The 16,539-nt window shown below is 38.5% G+C and overlaps 1 protein-coding gene across 1 annotated transcript in view; it reads right to left on the bottom strand.

Annotated features, from left to right (window-relative positions):
* Positions 1-15,892, bottom strand: part of kmt2a (lysine (K)-specific methyltransferase 2A) — a 46,134-nt gene extending 30,242 nt beyond the window's left edge. The window contains exon 1 of the mRNA XM_073817477.1: positions 15,647-15,892. Coding sequence (XP_073673578.1) covers positions 15,647-15,892 — 246 coding nt within the window. The remainder of the gene's footprint in view (positions 1-15,646) is intronic.
* Positions 15,893-16,539: the final 647 nt, after the last annotated feature.

Below are 16,539 nucleotides of genomic sequence, written 5' to 3'. Positions count from 1 at the left end.
AAAAGGGAAAGAGCATTACAAGAGGCATTTTGAAAGTGTAAGTTGGGCCATTTTACCACCATGTCATCCAAGATGTTCAAGTCTTTCTTTCTTCAGTAGAAAAGGTTTTTGAGGAAAACATTTCAGGATTTTTCTCCATATGGTGGACTTCAATGGGGATCAACGGGTTGAAGGTCCAAACTGCAGTTTCAATGCAGCTTCAAAAGGATTTAAATGACCCCAGCCCAGGAATAAGGGTCTTAAAAAAATGTATATGCTTTAAGCACAAATGCTCATCTTGGACTAGCTCAACCTCATGCATTACATAGTAACGTTGGAAAGGTCACGTATGACGTAGGCGGAAGTACCAACGCTTAGTGTTTACAAAGCAAACATGCAAAGAATGTCAAAGGGCCTTTACAAACAAGGCAATACAATAATGTTGGAGGAAAAAATATGATGGAGTATACAGACAAAGAAATAACCATGCGTGACCTTTTCGACATGATTACGTAAAGCCTAAAGTTGTAGACGCTAGTGCAAGATTAGCTTTTGTGGTTAAAAGTATATAAATTTGTATATTTTTTTTTAGAAAACGATTGTTTCACTATATAAGACCCTTATTCCTCAGCTGGGATTGAGTCCTTTGAAGCTGCACTGAAACCGCAATTTGAACCTTCAACCTGTTGGTTCCCGTTGAAGTCCACTATATAGAGAAAAATCCTGGAATGTTTTCCTCAAAAACTTTAATTCCTTTTTGAGACATGAACATCTTGGACGACATTGGGGCGAGTAAAATATCAGGAAATTTTTAACAACTTTTTTGCATAAAGTCAAAGACTCTAGTGCAGGGGTGTCCAATCCTGTTCCTGGAGATCTACGATCCTACAGAGTTCAGCTCCAACCCTAATCAAACACACCTAAAGCAGCTAATTAATCTCTTAGGTAGCACTTGATAATTACAGACAGCTGTGTTGGAGCAGGGCTGGAACTAAAGTCTGCAGGTAGGTAGATCTCTAGGAACAGGATTGGGCACCCCTGCTCTAGTGCAAGACGAGCATTTGTGGTTAAAAGGTATTTAAAGTTTGTTTTTGTTTTTTAAGAAAAATGACAGCTCGTTTTGCTAGGTAAGACTCTTATTCCTCAGCTGGGATCGTGTAGAGCCCTCTGAAGTTGCATTGAAACACCAATTTGGATCTTCAACCTGTTGGTTCCCATTGAAATCCACTATATGGAGAAAAATCCTGGAATGTTTTCCTCAAAAACCTTAATTTCTTTTCGAAAGAAAAATACATGAACATCTTGGACAACATGGGGGTGAGTAACTTATCAGGACATTTTTATTCTGAAAGTGAACTAATCCTATAAATTCAATGCTCATGGCTGAACACTCGTATGAAAACGGTGACAGCAAATAGACGTCTATCTGCATGGGATGAATTGACACTCATAACAGGAAGAGAAAACCTCATAAACCCTACGGTGTGTTTACACTTGTCATGTTTGATTCGATTAAAATGAACTCTGGTGCGAATGCTCTGTTAGTGCGGTTAGTGAGTAAGTGTGAACACTGCCATCTGAACCCTGGTGCAAGCCAAAGAAGATGATTAAGACCGCTAAAAAGATGGGTCTCGAACTCTAAACGAACTCTGGTGCGATTGCTTTATTAGTTCAGTTTGAGTAAGTGTGAACGCTGCCAACCGACCCTGGTGCGGACCAAACGGCCGCTGAAAAGATGCTTCCAAACTAACTCTTGCGCGGTTCGAATTAAATAAGAAAGCGACACAGACCAAATACTTCTAAACTAACCAAAAACATGAAGTAATGACTAGATGCAACACTATGCGACTTGATTTCACGAATGCAACAAACAAAATGAGCAAAGGGGAAAAGTGGAGCAACGAGGAGGTAAAATGCCTTTCATGAGCTCTTTGCAAATTCACAGGTGGTGAAAATAAAATCACATACACACAATAATGGGCGCACTTAGTCCAAGTCTTTAAGTCCAACACACCTTTTGCTTTTATTTGGGGTGTTCGGGGAGTTCAGTCACAAAATATACATTACTCAACCCGATCAATCAGGTTGTGAACGTGTCACTATGCCTTTAGGTTTGGTATATCTTTAGGTTCAATGTCAAAAATGCCAGTGTGAACGCATCAGGACCAAATGCATTCTTTTCCGTTTTGGTCCTGACCAAATGAACCGAACTACAAGTGTGAACACACTCTATAATTCAAACTAAACATCAAGCAATCATCAGAAAAGAGTGAGCCAGTGACATTAGCATCCTAATATACATTTATGCCAATGTGCCCAACCATTTACTACTGCTACTACTATTACAGAGTGTAAATGGTTCTTCACTGGATTGAACAAGTACTGACAACATTTCACTACACACTAAGCCCTACCTCTCAAAAGATGATTAATGTCTGCAAGTTCCTTAAACAGCCTATTGTGTTGATTTTCAAGCCTTAGGGGGCGTTTCATTTCATATTCTTTATTTATAGCAGCATGTGGGGCTGCAGCTAAATTCCCTTCGGTCCAGTTTGTAGAACAGATGCCGCCGGAGACTGCACACATACAAGTCCAATCTCACTAACAAATCCCCATTCAGCTTTAATTTCAACATATGGCGACAAATTTCTTATGGGAAGCAGAGCAAAATGAAATGAGAGTCTGTTATCAGATGATCAGTGCTAACAGATCATCTTAATTGAGTATTGGATAAGAGACCAGTAAAACGACTAGTAAAAATTAAAACGAGGAGCGGATTCAGCCTAAAATAATACACGTAAATCTCCACAGTGCATTTATTGCTATTCGATTCATTAGTCTAATTTTTGTCCGGAATGTACGCTCTCAGAGCTACGATGACTTCATTGCAGCTTTACTGTTGTGCCGAAGGTGATAGAGTACTAGAGAGCTGCGAGCAGTGGAGCTCAAAGTCAGTGTGACACCATGAGTAGCTCTCAATGACAGCACGACTCTGCCTCAGGCACTCAAAAGCGCACTCGCGCACACACACACCGACACACACACACCCTCCTCCACCTTGTGCGTGAGGCACACTGCAAGATGTAAACAACATCCCAAGACAAGAGGAAAGGGAGGAGGGATGGAGGGATGCAGGGAGGGAGAAACAGGGTACAGAGCATCATTCTGACCATGAAGGCATGGAGCAAAGATGCAGCATGATGAAAAGGCTCAGTGGCCAGCAATTATCATCATCATCATCGTTAGTAACCTTTAACCGGGCCAGTAATTTAAGAATGATTTCTAATGCACAACAACAGTCTGTCAGGAGAATATCTATCTCCTGAAGGACAAAATGTTAGAGGCTTACAATTCGTCAAAACACAAAAAAAGATGAGTTAAAACATGAAAAGCTAATCTAAACAGCACACCCACGCACTACAAGTAGCCTGGCTATCCGCTCCGGCGGAGCTGCTCAATCAACACCCACGGCTGAGACGGAGGGGGGAGCGGCGATACTGGGCTCGAGAAAGTGACACTCGGCTCGGCCAAGGCGCCCGAGCACCTGCTGCCAGTGCAGGATGGGGGAGGAGAGTTGAGAGATAATGGTGGCGCAGGGGGGTCACACCAAAACACTTGTTTGTTATTCTCTACTTACTTTATTTTTGTTCCCAAATCTTCATTCCCAAAATAATTTGGGGGAAAAGAATTCAAGTAGTAACTAAAGAAGGCCCATAAAAAAAAGTATTTGGACACTTAATCAAAATAAAACACAATAAAACTAAATAAAATAAGCAAAAATAATTGTTATAGTTCTAATAATAAAATTATTGTAAATGACAATACACATTAAAAAAATGCTACACTTTTACTATAAAAGGCTTTAAATGAATGAAGAACTTTATTTTGAACAGCATATTGATTTGCTTATTGTTTAAAGAAATAGCTTTTAAAAAATGAAACTAAGTAAAATAAAAACTTAAAGCAGAAAAATCATATTTAATTAAATTTTTTTAATTAATTATTTTTTTTTCTATTATTTTAATATTTAATGATAATAGAAATAATAGATAAGTGCTATATTTCTATGAGCTTTTTAATTAATTTAATTGTAACAATTAATAATAATAGTAATAATAAAAGGAAAAGTGTTTTATTTCTATAGGCTTTATATTTCTTTAAAGAAAAGGCACTTTTAGCATAATAATAATAATAATAATAATCATCTTTGATTTTTATTTTATTTATTTAATTTCAAATGTTATATTTAATAATAATAATAATAATAATAATAATAATAATAATAATAATAATAATAATAATAATAATAGAAAAGTGCTCTATTTCTATGGGCTTAATGTTCGTTTGCTCGAAGAAAAGACCATTAACAATAATAACAATAAAATAATAATAATAGAAAAATGCTCTATTTCTATGGTTTAATGTTTGTTTCTTAAAAGAAAAAACACTTATAATAATAATAAACCTTAAAATGCTTTATTTCTATAGATTTTATATTTACATTCATTCAAAGAAAAGGCACTTTTAGTATAATAATAATAATAATAATAATAATAATAATAATAATAATAATAATAATAGAAACGTTTTCTATTTCTATGGGCTTAATGTTTTTTTCTTTGAAAATAGCATAATAACAACAACAATAATAATAAATCTTTAATTTAATTTTTCTTAAATTGATCTTAATATTTAATAATAATAGTCAAAGAATTATAGAATTATATCTGATTATTGTTCATGTTTCTTAAAACAAAAACACTTAATAATAATAATAATTTAAATGCTTTACTTTTACAGGTTTTATATTTACATTTCTGTAAAGAAAAGACACTTTTAGCATAACAACAACAACAACAACAACAACAATAATAATATAAAAATGCTCTATTTCTATGGGCTTTAAATTTATATTTCTTTAAAGAAAAGGCACTTTTAGTTTAATAATAATAATAATAATAATAATAATAATAATAATAAGCTTTAAGCTTGATTTTAATTTATTTCATTTTCTTTTATTTCATTTTAATATTTAACAACAATAATAATAATAATAATAATAATAATAATAATAGTAATGATAATAATAGAAACTTTATCCATTTCTATGGGCTTACTGTTTGTTTCTCTGAAGAAAAGACACTTTAAACAATTAATAATAATAATAATAATAATAATAATAATAAGCTTTAATTTGCATTTATATTTTTTAATAATAACAACAATAATAATAATAATAATAATAATAATAGTAATAAAACAAAGTGCTCTTTCTATGGGGGTTAATGTGTGTTTCTTTAAAGATGACACTTAACACAACAATAATAACAATATAAAATTGCTGTATAAGTAAAATAAAAAAAAATGTTTTTCAAAATAAAAGTCACTAAAATCTTTAAAACCAACAGACAAGTTTGTTTACAATTAAACACTTACTTTTAAGAAAAGTTCTACACCCATTTATTTGCAGATGCTGCTTGGTTTGACAATCATATATCTAGGGCCATTGTGCTTTTAAATTTTAAGAACGCACGGTTATAAAAAAGGCTTCTCATAAAAACCCCCAAACATGGGAACACCCCCAGCAGAGCGACCGGATTACAAATCAACATCCTCCCTTCTAACAACAGCAGATAAAGTACTTGTTTGTGCCACCTCTGAGTTCCCATAAATAAAAGGTAAGCAAACAAGACTATTTGTTTACATAAACTCATTACATCCTGTTCTGAGCAGATGGTCACAAACCCAGGAAAGTTGCTCAACATGGCATCAACAGTTCGCTTAAGAACTGGGCATAAACTGGCAAGCACACTGCAACCTGGCAACTCTCCCTCCCCAGAGCGGGACATAATTGCACTACTGTGTGTGTGGCCAACGATACCATACACACGCATACACCCCTATAATCACAGTAAGCCAACATATCCACATCAAGACATGCAACTGTTTATCATCTCTAAGCCCGGGGATATGTGATAGTGAGGCCTTTCATGAATTCACTGAATCACCATTTTCGAAACAATGTGACGTTTTGACAACTGCTGAGGCATCAGATTCCCTTAAAAACGCCTGTGTAAAAGATAAACGCAATGCATTAAACATTAAAACGGGGCCAGGCTGATGGCATTCTCAGTTTACGGCCAAAACAGACAAACCCCCAACAACTCACAGCGAGAGAAACCCGTCTGGTCATCTTATGTGGCCACATATAGGTTGTTTCAACGAAAACAACACGAAAGGTTGGGGAACCCCGGTCGTTTGATCATCCGAGCCTCTTACAACACTTTGGTAACACAAAATCACATCAGGAGAAATTACCCTCAGTTAAGATGCAGATCTAACGCTCTGATGCTGCTCATGCACCCACATTCAAAGCACCCAAAACTGAGAGTTTCTGAAACAACATGTTCCAACACCTCACACCCACGCTAATGAGGAGTCGTGGCTTTAAGATAAAAACAAAGATGCGCCTCCTGCGAGGTGTAATGAGGGACGTAAATTCGGAGAGAATTGCTCCGTGCGCTCAATGGCTGCCGCTGCCCCCCCTCGGAGCGAAAAGCGGGCGGCGAAACCCCCTCTGCCCGCCTACAAAAGCGGAATAAAGCCATGGATGGGACGGCCTGTGTCTAATTCCCTCCCAGCGCTGTCCCAGGGGGAGGAGGGCTTGCTCTTCACCCTTTGATATCCACGTCTGTGCTCTTTCAGCTGCCTGCACTTCGTAAAGGCTGGAATAAAAGCAGACACAAAGCTTCCTGCTATGATCCACACGCTGTCTAGGGGACAGGGCCCTCTCCAGATAAATAGGCCAAACACCTGCTGGACTTCTTCCCTCCGTATAGGCCACGCCATTCATTAGAAAGCAGCGGAGCAAAGCATTCATTTGCTGTATCCATTCAACTGCACTTTTGTATGAGGCCTTGATATTGATCCTCATTCTGCTTCTGTAAGCGGGGCTTTACTCTGGACATTAAAAGGCAAGCCAAATGGCGTCCCGCACAAAGAAACCCATGAATGGAGACTTAAACAGGACACCTCCTGAAAGTAACAGTTGTCTAGCAAGCAGCCGCGCACTTGTATTTGCACTTTAGATTTAGACGAAAATATCTCCGAACATCAAAAGCCTCGTTTTCCACCGCTGCGAGAAATCACGCAGACGTATTACCTCTGTGTAAACATTTTAAGCTGTCCAAATGGGTTAATGAAGTAGTCTAAAAGGCAGCCATCAGAAGTGAAATCCTATTGGGGCCCTGTGGGCCCGTGCTGTTGGATTTGGGTCTGATGGGAAGGAGGGGCGGCGTGCTTCTGTTTACTGAGCATGCTACTGGCCTTAGGCTGCTCTGTGAGCTCAGCGGGCTGCGATGAACCAGAACAATCCTACCCAGGCACAACATCCCCTCTGAATGAAACTACAATGCTGTGTCCGCAACTCGTATGAGCTGCGAGCTCCGCTGGGATTTTAGCCGTCTGTCTGGCTTGTACACTACTTATACGTTTCACAAATGTATTCGTGTTTTAATTGAGCGCTCTTCAAAAAGGCTCCAAGGGTGCATTAAAGCACGCAGAACTGCTACAAATAAAAGCATGGGAAAAGAAAGTGCAAGCTTTGGTTGATATTTCTAAATCGCAAACATTTATACTTTTATGGCGGGGCATATTTATGAATGAAACAGGATATTCAATGAGACAAAAAGTATGGCAGAACTAAAATAGAGCGTTTTCATGATGCATCATTAATCGGCCATACTGGTGGCACTGAGCATAAACAACGCCACTGAACTGAACGAAACGCATCTTTTGCTGATTATTGCTGCTGAAATTGGTCAATTATTGCCACTGGGAAAAATATTTGGAGTACTGTAGAGTGTAGACTACCAAAAGTTATAACAAATCAAGGAACAAAAGGTGTTTGTGGTTGGCCAAACAACCAGGATTTCAAGGGCAAGAATCTTGACAATATTTGTGTTTGCTCTTATTTCTGGTCAGGTAGGTGAAATATTAGGCCAATTTCTTACGTAATACTGCTTGTATGAATCTTCACCACCTATTAACTTTAGTTTGTCGAAATATTGTGCCTTTTTTTGCTTATTAAAGGAAAACTCCACTTTTTTTGGAAATGGGCTCATTCTTCAACTCCCCCCGAGTTAATAAGTTGATTTTTACCGTTTTGAAATCCATTCAGCCGTTCTCCTGTTCTGGCGATATCACTTTTAGCATAGCTTAGCATAGATCATTGAATCCTATTAGACCAATAGCATCGCGTTCAAAAATGACCAACGAGTTTCCATATTTGTTGTTTTTAAAACTTGAATCTTCTGTAGTTATATCGTGTACTAAGACCGGTGGAAATGCAAAGCTGCGAGTTTCTAGGCCGATAGGATTAGGAACTACACTCCCATTCCGGCGTAATAGTCAAGGAAGTTTGCTGCCGTAATATGGCCGAAGCAGGCGGAGTATTATCAGAAATGAGTTCCCAGCTAGTTTAGCATTTGCACATGTGCTGTGTGGTATTACTGCTCCTGCTTCAGCCATATTACGGCAGCAAACTTCCTTGACTTTACGCCGGAATGGAGTGTAGTTCCTAATCTTATCAGCCTAGAAACTCGCAGCTTTGCATTTCCACCGGTCTTAGTACACGATATAACTACAGAAGAGTTCAGTTTTAAATAGGACAAATATCGAAACTCGTTGGTCATTTTTGAACGCGATGCTACTGGTCTAATAGGATTCAATGATCTAAAAGTGATATCGCCAGAACAGGAGAACGGCTGAATGGATTTCACAACGGTAAAACTCAACTTATTAACTCGGGGGGAGTTGGAGAATGAGCCTACTTCCAAAAAAAGTGGAGTGTTCCTTTAAGTCCTTCACTGCATGATTTAGCAGCTTCCACGCATTTTGCTCCATGGTCTAGACAGCACAAATTAGCAAAGCAACCTATGCAGTAGTACATTAACCGTGCAACCCATGCTGTTGTTTACATCCGAGTATCGCCAATAGGGCTGGGTATTGTGACCAATTCGGCGATTCGATTCGATTCGATTTCGATTCAATTCGATATCGATTAGCTATCAATATTTCATTTAAAATGTTAGTTTTGCAGACATGGGATCTATATTTTGATATAAATGCTGGTAACTGAAACTCTCCTACTTAAGTTTATTACTGAAATACACATCTACATTAATAATAGGGTGCACACAGTTATTAATTTTAAACAACTTTTATTTTAAATGAACACTGTAACAAGACAACATAAATATGTGCATCCATTGTACACCACGTAAACAAACTCCAAAATGCACATTACTGTAAAAAAATAAAGACTGTAAATGTGCAACAGTGAAATCTATTAAGAACTTCAAACATGTTTAAGAAATAAAACATTTTTCTAAAATCAAAACGTTCAAAACAGGCCCATCATAATACAAAACATTCTAACTGTCCATAAAACTATCAGTTCTTAACTACAGCCTAATCATTTTTGATCACCAGATTTTTCTGCAAAAAAAGCAGCTGATGGTGACACCTTCAGGACGAGAGGTGAATATTCATATCCTCTTACGTGAAGCTGAAGCACGCGCATTAAGAATCGATTCGGGGATTTCCCAAATCGATATGGTTGCGTTAAATTGAAGATCGATTAAAATCGGAGAATCAATATTTTTTACCCAGCCCTAATCGCCAATATGGCTGCGCATCCAGGTAATTGACCAAATCGTGACGTATGTGCAAACCCTCTAGTTAATAGGGCTGGGTAAAAAATATCGATTCTCAGATTTTAATCGATCTTCAGTTTAACGCAACGATATCGATTCGGGAAATCCCTGAATCGATTCTTAATGCGCGTGCTTCACGTAAGAGGATATGAATATTCACCTCTCGTCCTGAAGGTGTCACCATCAGCTGCTTTTTTTGCAGACAAATCTGGTGATCAAAAATGATTAGGCTGTAGTCAAGAACTGTTACTGTCTTTTAATTTTTTTTACAGTAATGTGCATTTTGCAGTTCTGCAGTTTACATGGTGTACAATGGATGCACATATTGGATGACTTCTTGTTACAGTGTTCATTTAAAATAAAAACTGTTTAAAATAAACAACTGTGTGCACCCTATCATTAATGTAGATGTGCATTTCAGTAATAAACTTAAGTAGGAGAGTTTCAGTTACCAGCATTTATATCAAAATATGGATCCCATGTCTGCAAAACTAACATTTTAAATGAAATATTGATAGCTAATCGAAATCGAATCAAAACCATAAAAATAAGAATCGAATCGCCGAATTGGTCACAATACCCAGCCCTACTAGTTAACATAATCGATGTGGAGTATGAGCTGCGAGCTCCGCTGGGATTTTAGCCGTCTGTCTGACTTGTACACTACTTAAACGTTTCACAAATGTATTCGTGTTTAAATAAGCGCTCCTCAAAAAAGGCTCCAAGGGTGCATTAAAGCACGCAGAACTGCTACAACTAAAAGCACGGGAAAAGAAAAATTGCAAACATTTTTACTTCTATGGTGGGGCATATTTATGAATGAAACAGGATATTCAATGAGACAAAAAGTATGGCAGAACCGAAATAGACAGTTTTCATGATGCGTCATCAATCGGCCATATTGGTGGCACTGAACTGAATGAAATGTGCATATTTTGCTGTTTATTGCTGCTGAAAATGGCCAATTATTGCCACCGGGAAAAATATTTAGAGTACTGTAGACTGCCAAAAGTTATAACAAATCACGGAACAAAAGGCGTTTGCAGTTGGCCGAACTGAACCAGGATTTCCAGGGCAAGAATCTTGACAACATTTCTGTTTGTTTATATAATTTTCAGTCAGGTAGGTGAAATATTAGGCTAATATTTTTTTTTAAAGATTTTTTTTTTGGCCTTTATTATGATAGGACAGATCAGACATGACAGGAAGCAAAGTGGGAGAGAGATAGGGGCAGGATCGGGAAAGGTCTTCGAGTTGGGATTCGAACACGGGACGCCCGGAGCGCAACGGCACTGTGGGTCGGCGCGCTGCCCACAAGGCTATCGGCACCGACTACTCATACGCATTTTTACCACCTATTAACTTTAGTTTGTCAAAATATCACACCCTTTCTTGCTTCCACACATTTTTTTAATCATTTGGACGTGTAGATTATCAGAACAACCTATGCAATAGTACATTAACCGTGCAATCCATGCTGTTGTTTACATCCAGGTATCTCAAATATGGCTGCACATCCAGGTAACTGACCACATCGTGATGCATATGCAAACCCTCTAGTTAACATAATCGATGTGCAGCATGAACTGTGAGCTCCACTGGGATTTCAGCCATCGGTCTGGCTTATACACTAATACACAAATGTTTTAATTGAGTGCTCCTCAAAAAGGTTCAAAGGGTGCATTAAAGCACACAGAACTGCTACAAATAAAAGCACGGGAAAGAAAATGCAAGCTTTGGTTTAAATCTTTTAAACAATTTCAAGTCAACATACAAAGAGACAAGAAGTGCTGAAATAAAATTTAAAAAAAGTGTTTTCATGACGTGTCAACAATCGGCCATATTGGCGGCAATGAACATAAACAACGCCATTAAATCGAACGAAACTTGTAGTTGACAACATTCGAGTTTGTTCTTATTTCCAGTCAGGTAGGTGAAATATTAAACTAATATATTAATTAATACTGCTTGTACATATCTTTACCACCTATTAACTTTAGTTTGTAAAACTACTGAGCCCTTTCTCTTCTATCCTAATCCTTCTCTATATGATTTAGCAGCTTCCACACATTTTGTCCATGGTTTCGACAGCAGAAATTAGCAAAACAACATTCAGTGTTACATTAACTGTGCAATCAATGCTGTTGTTTACATCCGAGTATCCTGGTAACTGACCAAATCCTGGCATAAGTGCAAACCCTCTATAGTTAACACAATCAGCATTATCCAATAGCCTGCATGGCCTAAGTGACATCACAAGATAGGGAAAGTTATTGTAGAGGAAGACAAAATTACTACATCTAAAGCAATTGTTTTCAATAACATAACACGAACATTTATTCAAAATGAATATATTTTGATTAAATGTCGACTTATAAACAAGAATCTGAAGTAAATCGCCTTAAAAACAACAAATGGCTGTACAATAACATTGGAGTGATGTATGTTACCATCACATAAAAACCACAACATATTCTTGCAATAAGAACTAGAAGCTAAAGTTCGATGACAAACTTTAAATGTTGGCTTGGAGAAGCAAACCGGGCAGGCTTCGGGCAAAAGGGCCAGCCCAGAACACCATATTGGATTAATATGTGTATTTTAGGTTAAAACGGCTTGCCATACTGGAATAAGTGATGCCTGCTTCAAAGCCGCGTTGCGTTGCCGTGCGGTTGAGCCGAAAAGCAGAAATAAGCATTTAAACTTTTTATTATATGACTGAACTATTATTGTGTTGAATCGCCGGAGTGTTTGTATTAAAATACCTTTAAAAGACGTGCAAATGATGTCTTTGTTAACAGACACATAAATGCAGCCGTGCATCTCATGTTAGTTAAGCCTATGAAAAACGTCATTTGCACCCAATGCAGGTCTTTAAAATATTCTTCTATATTTATTGTGTTGAATCGCTGGAGTGTTTTTATTTAAATGCCTTTAAAAGATGTGCAGTCATGTATAATTCTCAGTCGGACATCTCGGAGCTTATGTAGAACACACGGCTGAATGCAGCGCTCTCTGTATGAAAAAAAAATAGTCACAAACAACTGCATTTAGCTGTTGATATTTTCTAATGGGTGGACTGAATTAAATCGCTGCATTATTGTAATTTTAAAGGCGGTCAAATTTGTGCAAATTTTGTCGTTCGTATCCATGTAAACTCGTTGAAAGCAATCTGTACGCGGTGAAGGAAATGCTTAGGGGTTTCAATAAATTCGCTCAAACAGCTGAATTCAGGTCTTGATGTGTTTCTAATGGGTATTTACTATTAAATGGCTGGAATATTGTAATTTTAAAGGCGTTATTTATATGCATTTTCCACCGAAATCAAAGTGAAAGTAAGTCTCAGCTCGGTAACATCTAGTGAAACCTATTGAACAGCTCATTTGCAGCTAATGTAGTTCTTTAAAATATTCTTGTATATTTATTGTGTTGGATCGCTGGAGTGTTTTTATTTAAATGCTTTTAAAAGACGTGCAGTCATGTATAATTCTCAGTCAGGTTAGCTCGTCTGTATAACACATTTGCTGAAGACAGTGCTTTAACTTTGAAATAAAACAGATCTCAAAAGGCATGATTTGTTGATGTGTTCTAATGGGTATTTACAAACAAATCGCTGAAATATATTTACTTTAAAGGCGTTCTAATTCGTGCAATTTATGTTGTTTGTGAGCACATGTCGAGAGAGAGAAGCCTAGTGCTGACGGCTTGTATAAGCGCTGAAGGGTGCGAGCTTTTCTCTTACAAGAACTACTCACAAACCACTGAATTTAGCTGTTGATATGTTCTAATGGGTATTTAGAGTTAAATCGCTTTAATATTTGAATTTTTAAGGCGGTATTTATTTGTATTTCCACCGATTTCAGAGTGACTGTAAGTAAGAGGTTTGAATCCCGCCTCTTCAGTGGAGAGGTATTGCGCCTTTAGATGGCGCATTTTTTCTCAGCCCATTGAAATCCCATAGAAATTTTTCATGTAAAAAAATTAATATTAAATCAACTGTAAGTCTGATCATTCCAAAAAGATATAGCAACACTTTGGTGACCAGGGCCCAGGGCTCCGCCGAGTTTGGGGCTTGTAGCCTTAAAGCTCTAGGAGGAGTAGCGTATAGAATTTTAGTCTCAGAAGAATTTTAATAATAATAATAATAATAATAAGTTTAAATAGCATAACAATATGTTGGCTTCTCCAAGCCAACATAACAAGACAGAGAGGTGAGGAAAATGAGTGTATTGTATATACGTGTATATATATAGACATAAATATAAAACGCCTAAAGATATCAAGTCTAGAAACCACATCTCCGCGCTTTTAAATCTGCGCCACGTTTTCAAACGCTAAATTACCCGTAGGCGAAACACAAAATCAAGCACGCTATTTGCATGTTTCTGGTTGGCGCCCGCTCTCGTTTTCGATCTCCCCGCGTTTCCGATGCGCAGCGCTCTACTACTGTGAAAGGAAGATGGTAGTTTGTCACAGTACACACCCCCATACATAACAACCTCCGTCAAACGCTACCTTTTTTATTGCAGCCGCCTTTTGCACCGCTCAAAACACTGCATTTGGCGTCTTTGACTAAACATATGGTCCCTGTAGCATCAGTGAGGTTTTGCACAGGATTCGCTTGGTTCCTGACAGAAATATGACATTTTTTTCGAATGCATACTGCTACTACGCAATATCTGAGAGGGAAAAAAAACATGTCCACCTCCCATTTTCCCGTGCATCAGCGGGTGCTAACAAGCTAACACGTTAGCCAGCCTCCTCTCGAGGGTGAAGGAGATCAAACACGAGAGGTTTAAAATTACAGGCTGCAAAGTTTCAGAACAGAATGAACCATTTGTGGATATAAGCCCCATTCCCCGCAACAAAAACACACCAGGCTGCGTATTTTAATAGCAACGCTGTTTATGCTACTAGCATCACCCATTTCTCAACCCAAGCTAGAGGGCAATGTATAACTGGACAAAATAATATCAGAAGTGCACACATGCAGGGCCACAGTAGTTTTAGAAGCAAAGCATTACATCTTCTAACTCTTTATGGGCCAGTACTTTAAAATGAAGTTTAAAATCCAAACAGACTATAGCTGGGATTGATGCACTCTGCGTGCTATCGCTAAATGCTCAGACAACAACAACCAACTGGCACCAGGTGTTCAGTCCTGCTAAAATCTGCTCGTTTATGCTTATTGAAACACCCTAAGCTGCTGTTTGTTTCTCTACAAAAGGAAAGTTCCGTTATATACCACCAGGCTTTTGAACGAAGTTGTCTTTTGGTGAAAGAAACAACTTGAAGTGCAATATAGAGTCATCAAACGCTATCGTTCAATCTCTTCATGGCCGAAAAACGCTATTTATAATGCCCAAAGCAACTTAAACGTGCTAAATATCTTTAAACTTCATCCTTTATTTATCTTTGAGCTCTTTTAGACCTCTTTTTTTTTTGGCGCAAGCTGCGCATCAAGCATGGTCTTTTCTACGCTTTTTAGCCTAAAAAGTATGTTTAAAGTAAAAAAGCGATGTCTCATGAAACACACGAGTCTCCGAATCAAATTGAAACAAGTTCAACGTAAAGCAGCCATCAGCTATCTAGCTTCACATCTCCATCCTGTCAAAAAATGGCACTAAACTCCTCAGGGTCCCGAAATGTGATGCTAGAACGCCTCAACATAGACATCAGACCACAGAAGCAGAGCAACACCAGTTATTAGTTAGGAATAGGTACATGTTTTGATGTGGACTAGCTAGCAATTTAGCCTGTCAGTAGTCCCATAGTGAGAAAAACAGCACATGGATGGAGGCATGTGTTTGCTGCGCAGAAAAATAACTAGAACAGTCAGTCAGTCACTCTCCTCACTGAGCAAGTTGGAGCTGCTACCCAGCCGCGGAGTTATTTGTAATTCCTGCATTGATCATGAATGAGGCTAACGCTTTAGCCAGGGTCCCGCTTACCTCCCCGCTGCTGGAGCCGCTCGACTCCCCCAAAACATCCCGAAATTTCTGCAGGTTGCTGCCAATGGCAGCGGACACTTGCAACGCAGCGTCGAAACCGGGCCCGAGCCCGTTCGCGTTCGGATTAGTCCCCGCGCTGTTTCGGAGGGAAGCATTGACTCGTATTCGGCCCGCTTTCCTCCCGGTGCCCGAGTTGCTGCTCCCTCCGGGCCGAGCAGGGAACCGCCACCGACAGCTGTGCGCCATTTTACACTCTGCCTGCCTGCCCTAGGATCAGGAGCTCAGTGTGGGCGTGGCCCCGAACTAGCAATCTTAGCACACGGCCGCTGTCGTCCAGCGATCAGAATGGATTATCCATGTTTCGGGGTGGTGGTACCGAAGACCCCGACAAGATCCCAGCGCAGAGTACGCTCAGTGATGTTTTTACGCAGGTTCGTCGGCGATACTCAGAGGAGGAAAAAAACTGTTCATCAGGCACAGGAAGACTGCTTAGCAACATTTAACTAGGAATTCGGTACACTGTTTACATAGGCCTTTATATTTAAGTCTTTAAAAACTTAATTATATAATTAAGTTTTAACATTTGCTAATTTTATTTGTACATATATTTTTAGTTCGCAGAAAATGCATTGAATTGCCAGTAATTTCTTCACCCCTGCTGTCAACAAATGGAACTGCAAAAATAATGATTGTTTTCGCACAGGTTTTTTTGAACACGCCCCCATCTGCTATTGGTCAGGAAAACAGGTAGCCCCGCCCTGAGCTCACAATATATTTTTAGTTTGCAGAAATTGCATTTAATTTCTTGTGTAATGTCTGCATCCCCTACCGTCAACAAATGGAACTGCAAAAATAATGATTGTTTTCGCACAGGTTTTTTTGGACAAGCCCCA

The sequence above is a fragment of the Garra rufa genome, chromosome 14 (genome assembly GCF_049309525.1).
Source record: "Garra rufa chromosome 14, GarRuf1.0, whole genome shotgun sequence".
Classification (NCBI taxonomy): Eukaryota; Metazoa; Chordata; class Actinopteri; order Cypriniformes; family Cyprinidae; genus Garra; species Garra rufa.
Note: the sequence above shows the minus strand (reverse complement) of the source record. Positions and strands in the feature narration are given on the sequence as shown.